At 44.7% G+C, this 12,499-nt stretch overlaps 1 protein-coding gene across 1 annotated transcript in view; it reads left to right on the forward strand.

Annotated features, from left to right (window-relative positions):
• The window catches only part of POLN (DNA polymerase nu), a 127,529-nt gene that overhangs the window by 40,156 nt on the left and 74,874 nt on the right, over positions 1 to 12,499 (forward strand). The window contains exons 12-14 of the mRNA XM_010959099.3: positions 4,407 to 4,463; positions 5,333 to 5,386; positions 5,983 to 6,048. Of these exons, the coding sequence (XP_010957401.2) occupies positions 4,407 to 4,463; positions 5,333 to 5,386; positions 5,983 to 6,048 (177 nt within the window). The remainder of the gene's footprint in view (positions 1 to 4,406; positions 4,464 to 5,332; positions 5,387 to 5,982; positions 6,049 to 12,499) is intronic.

The following is a 12,499-nucleotide window of genomic DNA, read 5'->3' on the forward strand; positions in this document are numbered from 1 at the left end:
CCTCAGTTTCCTGATCTGTAAAAGAAACATGATAAAAGTGCTTTCACTACTGGAATCGCGTGAGGATTCGGCGTGTGTGCGTGTGCGTGTGCGTGTGCGTGTGTGTGTGGTGGTGGTATAGAACAGTATTTAGGAGCTATGAGCTCTCAAAGAGCAGTCAGTATTGGCTGTTATTATTAGCTACTTCATCCAAAATCCTAGGAGTCATCTTTGATTCTCTTTCATGCTCACCCCATGGCAAGTTTACGGCGTCTGCCTACAAAAACATGCCGTGAGTCTGCCTGCTTGCCTCCGTCTTCCCTGTCACCGCCTCAGTCTCCTCCCGCTTAGACTGCCCCAGAGCCTCCTAAGTGGTTGCCCGGCTTCTGCCCTTTCCCTGCTGGTGGCCCATCACACCCAGGCAGGATGATCTTTAAAAGTGTTAGAAAAATCCTGTCGCTCCCCGGCCTTGAACTTCCAGTGGCTTTGCATGACACTTCAAATAAAATCCAGGCTCTGGGGTCTGTCCCCCTAGGCCTGTGGGTCTGGCCTTGCCCCTTCTCTGACCTCCCTCCCTCCTCCCTCCCCACCCTCCTTAGCATGCTTGCTGCCCCGAGGATTCCTGCAGAAGCTCTTTCCTCACGCTGGAGACTCTTACCACAGGTTTTGCATAGCTGGTTTCTGACTGTCAGCTTAAGTACTGCTTCCAGAAAGACCTTCTTTGGTCACAGATGACAGGCCCCCAGCTGCAGCCTATTTCTTCACTTTGATTTGTTTTCTGCATACAACTTGCTGTTACCTAAAGTTATCTAGTTACTTGTTTGCTTGTTCCACACAGATCGAAGACTTCCTCTGACTAGCTCACTACCTCCCCAGAGCCACATGGCCTAGATTAGCCCTCTTCCAAGGTGGCTGCGCCATTCTGTGCTCCCACCAGCAGTGAGGAGAGTCCTCGTTTGCTCCATGTCCTCGCCCGCAAGTGGTGGTGTCAGCGTCCTGGATTTTGGCCAGTTTGACAGGCATTAGCTATGTTTTAAAAAGACCACTCTTGTAGCTGGTTGGAGAGGCTGTGGCTGTAGTGTGGGATCTGATAGCCCTGGAGTCCAAGTGGTGGCCGTGAAGATGGAGCACAGCAGACATGTTTTCAGAGCGTTTTTAGAACAGAAGGGAACTTCTATGGGTGTGAATGCAGAGGAATTCCTGGTTTTCTTAGTTGTGCACCTGAGCAGATAGAGATGTTTGCTACTCAGAGAAAACTGGGGGAGGAGCAGTTTACTGGGAAGGGGGGACATGGTTCGATCTTGGGCACGTTAAGACAGAAGTGTTCAGAAGACTTGACACAGAGACGTCACACGAGCATTTGGGTCTGAGGAGAAGTCTTGTGCTGGAGATGCACACTTGGAAGTGGTCAGCTGACTTTATTAAAGTCGGGCAGGTGACCGCCTGGGACAGTGGTCCTCCGCCCTGGCAGGAGCTTTGGGAAAACACTCATGCCCAGACCCATACTGACCCACAGAATCAGGGTCTGTGGGCTGGGTGGCCCAGTCACATACATGTTTTTGAAGCTCCCCACTGATTCTGTACATAGCCGACACTGATAACCACAGAACTGATCTCTGCGACACTGACATTCAGGGTCAGACAGAGGAGAGGTACCCGCAGAGGCTGCAGGCTACCGAGGGGCCACGGTGGGGAGGGAGAGGAGAGTGCGGTGTCGGGAGCCAACAGGGGGCGTGTGCTCGGGCTTGTGGGGTGGCAGGTGGCCACGGCCTCTGCCTCTGATCGTTCACCGGCACAGCAGGGCTTTATCCAGAGTTTAAGGAAATCAAACACTTAATTCTTTTCAAGTGTTCTCAGACAGCTCGATTCAAGATACACAGGGAGACTGTGGTTAGAAAGTTATTTTGTGAGTAAGGTATCAGGAAAAGGAGAGTTAGTTGATCTTCAGCAGTTTTCTTGGCTGAGTATCTTCATGCACTTTCATCCCCCTAGGGACAGCTTTTCTAAAAAACTGCAATTCTGGATGACACTGAGGCAGGACTCCTCCCTCTGGGCGGTGCGTATTCCAAGGACACCAGTGTTGGTTTCTGTGGCCGGCCAAGACTTGGGTCCTCAGTCTTTATGCAAACGGAGAGTACAGTTCTGTGGTTTATACATTAAAATTGTATCATCAGTTCTCCCCCAGATTGCTTCATAGATTCAAAGTGATCCTCACTAATACCCTAGCAGGAGTTTTTGGTAGATATTGGCAAGCTGAATCCCAAACATATATGGACATGCAAAAACTAAGATGAGCCAAGATGATCTCGGGAAGAGGCCTACTGCGTATCAAGAGCAGTAGGGAAACAACAGAGTTACGAGGAACTGATCAGTTCAACGTATTACCAGTTCAAGGAGAAACAAGTAGACCAGTGGGCCAGGACAGGGACTCTGCACACAGACCTCACGTGTATGTGTAAAATGCGCGGTCTCTGTCGTGAGGAGGGCTTGTTATGTGCAGGGCCGGTGCATCTTGGCCGCTACTTCACATCACGCGCAGAAATAAATTCTCGTGAACTGTGTTTCGTAAAACAAAGGTTGTAGAAGGTGCCATAAAAGAATATTTCCAAGACCTTGAGGTAGATAAGCATCCTTAAACAGGACACAAAATGCATCAAGTGTAAGGGAAGAAACCGATAAACTGGGCAACAGTAAAACTAAGAATGCGTTTATGAAGAGACACTATTAAAAAGTGAAAAAGCAAGCCACAGAAGGGTAGAAGATATCTCACCAGGGAGAGCAAACTAAAGGAAACCCTGCCCAGAATAATGAATTTCTATAAATCCAGAAGAAAGAGACACACAAACCAATGTTTTAAATGGACAGAAAACATGAACAGGGGTTTAATAAAAGAAGATACACAATTAGTCAATAAACGTTTGAATAATGCTGACTTTATTAGGGAAATGCACACTAGAGCTACAGTGAAATAAGGCTTCGCATTTACCAGAGGGCTAAAATTAAGACCTACGATAATGTGTGTTGGCGAAGACGTGGAGCAGCAGTGCCATGCACTGGTGACGGGGACGTAAACCGGCGCGCCTACTCTGGAGGACAGGCTGGTGTTAGCTCTACTCCGCGGACCCGGCAACCTCACTCCTCCTTTTTTTAAATTTTTTAATTGAAGTACAGTCAGTCACAATGTGTCACTCTCTGGTGTACAGCACAATGTCCCATTCATGCTTATACACACATGCATTCATTTTCATATTCTTTTTCATTGACAGTTATTATAAGATATTGACTATAGTTTCCTGTGGTGTAAAGAAAACTTTTTAAAATATATTTTTCTATATAGTGGTTAACATTCACAAATCTCAAACTGCCAAATTTATCCCTTCCCACCCCCTTTCCCCCAGTAACCATAAGATTGTTTACTATGTCTGTGAGTCTGTTTCTGTTTTGTAGTTAAGTTCATTAGTGTCTTCTTTTTCTCTTTTTAAAGATTCTGCATATGAGTGATATCATAGAGTATTTTTCTTTCTCTTTCTGGCTTATTTCACTTAGAATGACAGTCTCCAGGTCCATCCATGTTGCTGCAAATGGCATTATTTTATTCTTTTTATGGGTGTGTAGTATTCCATTGGCATGCATTACCAAAATACTGTGGATGTATGTTAACCAAAATCTATGTATCTGAAGTGGAAACAATCCCATATCCATGAAGGACAGAATGGATAAATAATTGTCCTGTGTTCAAACAATTCCATACAGCAGTGCAAGTAAATGAAATACCGCTTCACACAAGGCCCAGTCTTAAAACCACGATGTTGAACAAAAGAAGCCACGCACAAAGAGCACCTATCCTGTCCCACTGATAGGAGGTTCAGAACCTGGAAGACGTGGTCTTGGTCTTGCTGGTCGAGGTCAGGGTGGCGGTTACCTCTGGGGAGGGTGGTAGGGGAAGCAGAGAGCTGCTTGGGAAACTGGAATGTTCCCTCTGGGTGACAGTACCCAAGGGTGCTTACTTTGTGATAATTTAACAAGCTGTGTTCGTATGATCTTGTACTTTCTCTTATGTATATTTTGGCTTCCTGAGATTAACTTTAAAACCCATAATCACACTCCAGTGTTACCTCCCTGACTTTACACCTAGATAATTGTGACTCAGATGTGGGTGTCCCCACACTAGTGAGTTACTCACTAAGTCTCAAGAGGAAATAAATCTTATTTCCAAGCTCATGTGAGTACTTTTATCTCCCATAATAATGATTTTGCAGGGGGTTAAGATTAAGACACTTGATAAACTGAGTTTATTATGAGTCTTTTGGAAAATATGCTCAAGATAGACCATTTATTATTAGGGCTTTCTCTAGCTGAAAATAAGTGTTTGAAATGTTAAAATTAAATGAAGGAATTATATTGATGACATTTATTCTTTTTTTTAGTTAAATGCTCTGCAAGACCTTCATCCATTACCCAAAATAATTTTGGAATATAGGCAGGTAAGTTAATTTTTTTGTGCGTAAGTTGGTAAATGAAGGGGAACCACGCGGCACCGGGTCTGTTCTCAAATCCATGGTCACTGGAGTAGCCCCGACAGTGTTCTAAAGGGAACAGGGTTGGTTCGGGTTGCCCTCGAGTTAGCCCTGCTTACTTGTGCCCAGACATGCTATTACTCAAGTCTACAAACTGCCCTGCTCAGCATCGTGAACCAAAGGAGTCACAAACGGAAGAGAACGAATGGAAATCCAGAGGGACGTATCCAGTGCATCCTCCTCATGTGGCTGCAGTGTGAGCTGGGCGCCCTTAGTCCCGAGCTTAGAGGCCTCTCCCAGGAGCCCCTGCCCATTTCTAGGCCAGGCCGCGCTCTGCCGTCTTGCACTGGTATTTACTGACTTCCAGACACGCTCTTCTGTCCTCTTCTAGCTACTCGTGTTTCTGTGTTCACACACCTGCGGTCTGTTCGCATAAGCGACTGTGGTGATTGACTGCTGTCCTTGTCAGGGCTGGGCAGCTCGAGAGGTGTGACAGGAGCGTGGACTGAGAGTGGACGGAGAAGGGGTCCCTCAGGACATGCTGGAGGGCGGGTATTCGAGAACTCCCCATTTATCTGTGCAACTTTTCTGTGAAAAGAATTATTCCAGAACAAAAAGTTCATTTTGACTTTAAAAGGGGTAGGGTGACACCTCTGTCTGTTGGTCATTGTTATTTATTTCTGGGCACCACCGGAGGCCACTCCAGGGCCTCCTGGAGTTGTCTGAGGTGGCATCAGCGGCACACACCCAGCACCCCGTGAAGCACTGCTTTGATGCTTGCTCCTAATTTAAACACTTGAACAAAGAAAGTGATTATTTTTGTCTTTGTAATCCAGGCTCACAAGATCAAGTCAACTTTTGTAGATGGATTACTTGCTTGCATGAAAAAGGTAACTAAAGCTAAAAAAGATATTTTGATTAGGAATATGGTTTACACATGAGTTCAAACACATGTAGAATTTCTTTAAATAACCTAATATTCTTAAAACTATGAACTATGATTTTGTTATCATTCAGGTCTATAGCATAAGTTGACATTATTCCTTAACATCTCACATTTACGTGGCAGCTCTGCTGCTGGCCACACGCTTTCACATCTATTTCTGCATCTCTCTTCAGCAGTCATTTAGGGAGATATTGTTTTAGTTCATACATGAGGAGTCTGCAGTCAGAGGTGTTCTGTGACTTGTCTGAGGCCACACGGCAACGTGCACAGCCCCACGCTGAGTCCATGCTGAGCCCATGGCGCATTGGCCCACGTGTCCTATTGCGTGGGCTAGAAGAGAATCTCCTTCACCCGTGACCACACGTAGGAGTTTTGTGACCCCGAGGACGGTTCGGGTTGGGAGCTCAGGGCAGTGACTCAGGGGTCTCTGGAGTGGAGCAGTGAACGGTGCACGCTGCAGCCGAGAGGCTGACGAGTCCAGTGTGCTTTGACCTTGCGCAGCCTTGTCGGAGTGTAACTGGTTCTCTCTAACTGATGAAGGGCTCCATCTCCTCCACGTGGAACCAGACTGGGACTGTGACCGGGAGACTGTCAGCCAGGCATCCTGTAAGTTGGTGTCCGTGTCTGTGTCTGAACTGAGGTGTCACCTAGCCATGGGTTTGTTCCTAAGAGGGGATCCCATACTGATCGGTTGTGGGGGGGTCTCTGTTTATTGATTCAGCTAATATTTATTTAGCGCCTCCCACGTTTGGGGGACTTAGTAGGGTATCAGGACACGTGGCCCCCACTTGCACAGTGTTGACTTACTGGGGCGTCTTCCTGCCCGGAGCCGCACGCTCCGGTGCTAAGGGCAGGAGGGACGGGTTCCTGTTCCCCACCACCTTGGTTTTCAGATTTGTGCTGGACAGGTGGCTTCTGACTTCTAGAAATGTGTTGAAATATCTGGTGCTCTGATGACCACCTCCATTTCTTTGTTGCTGTTAAGACTACCTCTGATAAGAGAATCTATAAATGCCCCTGAATTTATGATGCTGCCTCAGAAACATTTAACGCAATTAACTGACCAAGTGGGGTTCATCCCAGGGACACAAGGGTGGTTCAACATACGCAAATCAATCAATGCGATACATCACATCAACAAGAGAAAGGACAGAAACCTCATGATCATCTCAATAGATGCAGAAAAAGCTTTTGATAAAATTCAACACCCATTAATGATAAAAACTCTCACCAAAGTGGGTGAAGTGGGAACATATCTCAACATAATAAAAGCTATAGATGACAAACCTACAGCCAGCATAGTACTTAACGGTGAGAAAATCAAAAGCTTCCCACTAAAATCTGGGACAAGACGAGGCTGCCCACTATCACCACTCCTATTCAACATAGTCCTGGAAGTCCTAGCCACAGCAATCAGACAAGAGAGAGAAATAAAAGGGATCCAAATTGGAAAAGAAGAGGTAAAAGTGTCACTATATGCCGACGACATGTTACCATATATAGAAAACCCTAAAAGGTCCACACAAAACCTACTAGAGCTGATCGAAGAATTCAGCAAGGTAGCAGGTTACAAGATTAACGTTCAAAAATCAGTTGCATTTCTTTACACTAACGATGAATCAACAGAAAAGGTAAAGAAACAATCCCCTTTAGAACTTTTTAAATGCTTTATATTTTTGAAGTAAAACGACTTGTCACTAATTTCTCATTACAGAACAATTCCTTAAGTACAGAAAAGAAATGTAAAATAACTAATAAAAGTCACTGATCGCGCCACCAGGCAGCGTTAACCGCAGTTAGCGGCTCGGTGTCCAGCCTTCCAGAGTTCTTGCTAAGCACATGTATTTATAAAATACTATTTTTATATAAAAATGAAAGCACACTTTTATACTTTTTAATTTTATTTAAGATGTCTTAACGTTAGACATCAGTATTGACCTGAATCTGTGTTTAGATTTAAATATTTGAATTACTTAAGTGTGTGAATCACATGCAGGGATTATTTAAGTCGGCACTGTATAGTACATGTACACATGAGTATGTGTTCATAGTGAAGAAATTCAAGGACGGCGGAAGCTCATCGACCAAAACACGAGTCCTCTTTCCCTTCCCTTTGTGGTGCCGCGGGCCCTGCGCGGGCCCTGCCAGCAGCCTGCCCGCACCCTGCCGGGCCTCGGCGGCCGCCTGCGCGCACGGAGGCGGGGAGCGGGGCGCCCGCGGGCGGGACCCCCCTCGGGGGCCCTGCGCTCCCAAGTCGCCGCGCCCACGGCTCCGCAGGGCCGTGTGTGGGGCGTCCCGCCTGAGGGCGCTCGTCCGCGGTCTCCCCCGCGCCGCCCGGCGCCGCACCTGTGCGCGCGCGGGCCGCCCGGCGCCGCGGAGGAGCCCTGCGGGAAAGCTCGCCGTTTGCGGAGGGCCCTGTTTCGGCCCGAACGGGGGTCGAGGTCCCCGTTTTCTGTCCTATCTCCGGGCTCTCTCCTGCTGAGCTTCCACTCTTTCAGAAATGTCTCCGGTCCCCGGTTTGCGGGCAGCCCTCCTCCCACGTTTTCTGTATGCTCTGGTTGTACTTAACTTTTCTGTGATTGCCATTGAATGTTTTGAAAGAGGAGATAAACATGTGTATTCGGCCCCCACCTGTCCTGGAAGTCTGCGTCCCCGCCTTAACAGCTGCGTTATGCTCTTCTTAACAGCCGTCCGCGCCGAGGGCCAGTTAGATTGTTTTGGGTTTTACCTATTTCGTATGGAGGGACCGTAAACATCCTTGGACATATATTTTTGGTTCATTTCCCTGTTGATTTCCATGGCATAAATGGAAATAGATGGAACTTCTGAGTCAAAGTGTATGTGTATTTTTAAGGCTTTACATTGCTAAATTGTCCTCCAGAAAAAAAAAAAAATGATTTTACTTTCCCCATCAAACAGCTTGTGAAATGTTCGGTTCTCTACATCCCTGCCAGTGCAGGGAGTCTTCATTTTGACTACGAGTTCCTGGCTTGATCTTTAAATTTCTGTCCCTTGAAAAGTTAAGTGAGGTTGACTATATAAGAGTCATTCTTCTGCAAATTGTCTGTTCACATCACTTTGCCCACATTTCTGCAGGATGTGTACTTTTTAATAGGCATGGAAAAGCTCTCTGTATATTAAAGATGAACCCTTTGTAAAACACTGAATTCTTTTTCTCCATTTCTCTTCCGCCCCTTTTTAAGGTGTACAATGCTTGCTACACTTAGAATAGCTTTCTTATTATACAAATAATATACAATAATTCTAAAGAATTCAAATAATAGGTAAAAATATAAATAACAAAGTAGAAGTCACTGAAACGCCACAGCCCAGCGATAACCATCACTAGCATTTGGTGACCATGTGCTGCTTTATGCGCACATGCATGTGCACACCCATACACGTACCTCTGCGCAAATGGGATTACATCATACAAGTTGTTTTTATTATAGACGCTCCCTCACCACACCCAAACCTGTGCCTGTACCCTGTCTCAGGGCTGTCGGTAGCTCATGCTAGCAGCCTAGAAAATTCATATTTTCCTCCAGACTTGTAACAAAATCTTACATAGACCCATATGTATCCATACATTTATACACAGAGACATGTAATGACTTTGTCATTCTTTATTTTACAGAATTAGAATTTTATTTTTCTACCTTTTCTTTCAGCAACAGCTTGTGGAATCCCTGCACTTCATCTGACAGAGTCCCATTTCACTCTTTCTTTTTTTAATTGAAGTAGAGTTGAGTTACGATAGTATATTGGTGTCAGGTATACGACGGTGATTCGATGTTTTTGTGCATTATGCACCATACAAAGTTACTGCGGTGTTGTTGACTGTTCCCTCCGCTGTACGCTGTATCCCTGCAAGTTGTTTTAGAATAAACAAGCCACCTCACCCTTCACTCTCGTTGGTGCCGGCCCTCTGTGCGGGGCGTGTGCTTCACGTCCAGTCCAGCGTTTGCCTCTTTTCTTACAGCACTTCAGTGCTTTCATTTTTTCACATGTAATCCAGCAGTACACACTTAACCAGACACTGTGCAGGTACACAGTGGTGCCATAGAACGGCTAGGACTTGAATTGCCTTTTGGTTTAAAGCACACAAACTACACTCGGTCGATATTTTAGAAGACCAGATTATAACCGGTTTTCAGCGTTTCCAGCAAGCTAGTTTCTGCCTCACACACGCCCTCCTGGGAGGTTCCTGTTACCAGTTGACTGCTGAAGGTCTTACCACCCACTTTTGTGTTTTGCTTCATGGTTATTTCTCATGATGGGAATGTACACTGTTTTTGTATTTTGGTTGACTCATGTCTTTCCCATAGTCTGACATTTTAATGAAGCATTAACAGGATACAGTTTATTTAAGAACTGTGAGAATAGAGTTAATTCAATTGATTCAACTCCAGTCTCAGTAATACACATAATAAATATATTGGAGCATTTTTATAGTAGCTGTTTTAAAGTTTTTGTCAGATAATATCATCATCTGTATCATCTTGTCATTGGTATCTTTCGATTCTTTTCCAGTGTAATTTGATATTTCCCTGCTTTTCCATGTGTCCAGTAATCTGGAGTTGTATCCTCGACATTTGGAATATTGTGCTATGAGAATCTGGGTGTTGTTTAGAAATCCCACTACAATGTTGATATTTTTGTTTTAGTGGGTGGGCAGTCAGTGGTTAGGTCCAGGTTGCAAGTTGTGACCTTCCCTCCACGAGCTCTGGTTCCAATGCATGTTCAGTTTTCAGACCCTCTGTAGTACTATTCAGGTATTCCCAAACGGTGGCCACCCAGCGGTCAGTCAGTTCCGTGGCTGGGAATTGGGTTGTGGTCTATCTTAGTTCAGTCCTCAGAGTCTTTTTTTAAATTGAAGTGTAACCAGTTTACAGTGTTGTATCAGTTTCTGGCGCACAGCACGACAGTTCTCAGAGTCATCGGAATGCCATTTAGGATGACATCCATACGCATGCAGCTTGAAGCTGAGCCCAGCGGTTTGTAACTAACTCCTTTTCCCAAGCTCCTCCCTCTCTGCAGTCTTCTTACTTAAGGTCTGGTTCTTTGGCGCTCTCTCTTTTTTTTTTATCTTCCTGCCAGAAATCTGAGGCTTTAGTATCTCTGTTCTGCTGCACACTTTATGCTGTTGGCCCCATGTCTGGGGCCAAGTGGCAGGAGGACCAAGAGGAAGAAATGCTGAACTCATTGCCAGTTGGGTAGTACTTCAGATTCTGGTCAGCCTCTCCAATCTGCCTGCTTTTATTAATTTATCAAGTCTTCAAATCGTTGTCCTATGCATTCTGTCCAATTCTTACAGCTGCATTCAGTGGAGCTGGATTTTTTTTTTTTTTTTTGGTGGGAGGACTTAATTAGGTTTATTTATTTATTCATTTTTTAAGTGGCGGTACTGGGGATTGAACCCAGGACCTCGTGCATGCTAAGCATGTGCTCTACCACTGAGCTATACCCTCCCACCCTGAGCTGGATTTATTCTTAACCAGAAATAGGAACCTCAACTTCTTTAACAGCTTTACTGAGGTATAATTGACATACAATGAACTTCACATATTGCAAACAATTTGGTGAGTTTTGACATATATACAACCATGACATCTTTACACAATCAAGATAGTGAACATATGCGTCACCCCTCAGAGTATCCTTGTGCCTCTTTGTAATCCTCCCCCTCAGCCCCAACCTTCACCCACAACCTCACACAACTACTGACTTGCTTTTTGTCACTATATATTGGTTTACATTTTCTGGAAATTTATATAAATGAAATCACATGTTATGTACTCTTTTTTGTCCAGTTTCTTAACACTCAGCGTTATTTTGAGATTCAGCCATGTTGTTCTCTGCTTCAATAGTTTATTCCTTTTTATCACTGAGTAGTATCCCTCTGGATCTTTGTACCACAATTTGTTTGTTTGTTTGTTTTAATATACTTTATTCTTTTAGAGAAGTTTCAGGTTCACAACAGAATTGAGCAGAAAATACAGAGAGTTTGCACGTAGCCCGCCCCACCCACATGTATATACTCCCCTACCCTCAACATCCCTCATCAGTGTGGCATGTTTGGTACCATCGATGAATCAATATGGGCACATTATTATCAACCAAAGTCCACAGTTTACATGAGGGTTCACTCTTGGTGTTGTACATTCTGCGGGTTTTGACAAACGCATGATGACATGTAGCCACCACTATGGTATCATATGGAATAATTTCATTGCCCTAAAAATCCCTTGTGCTCCATCTGTTCATTCCTCCCTCCCTCCCTCTCCCCAAACCCCTGGAAACCACGATCTTTTTATGGTTTCTGTAGCTGTGCCTTTTCCAGAATGTCCTTTGGTTGGAATTGTACAGTTTGTAGCCTTTTCAGACTGGCTTCTTTCATTTAATAATGTCTTTTAAGTTTCTTCCATATCTTTCATGGCTTGATAGATCATTTTTTTTAATGCACGTATAGTTTTTAACTTACTTGTATGTACTGCTCATTGTTTCTAAGAATGTTTACAGCTTTAGCTTTTAAACTTACATAGTTATCAAAGGAATAAAGCCAACCACAAAATAAGAATTAATTCAGAAAGATACATACACCCTGCTATTAACAGCAACATTATTTATGATTGCCAAGATACGGAAGCGCCCCAAGTGCACATCGATAGTTGAATAGATATTGGAGATGCAGCATATATACACATAACGGAACACAACTCACCCATAAGAAAGAAAGATACTTACAATCACTTGTGGCTCAGAGTTTGCGCCGTCTCCACTTAGGGTTATTGCTGCGCACAGCCGTGCACAGTCCTTATGTGGACGTACCACTTCTTTTCTCTCTCTAAGTACCAGGGAGTGGAGCAGTTGGGTCAAATGGTAGATGTGTATGTTTCAATTTTTAAGAAACTGGGAAACTGTTTTCCAAAGTGATTGTGCCACTTGCCGTTCGTGCCAGCAGCACCTGAGAGTCCCACCTGCTTCACATCCCCACCAGCACTTGGTACAGCCAGTCTTTTCCACCTTAGCCGTTCTGATAGGTGTCTCACTTGGC

The sequence above is a fragment of the Camelus bactrianus genome, chromosome 2 (assembly GCF_048773025.1).
Source record: "Camelus bactrianus isolate YW-2024 breed Bactrian camel chromosome 2, ASM4877302v1, whole genome shotgun sequence".
NCBI classification, from domain to species: Eukaryota; Metazoa; Chordata; class Mammalia; order Artiodactyla; family Camelidae; genus Camelus; species Camelus bactrianus.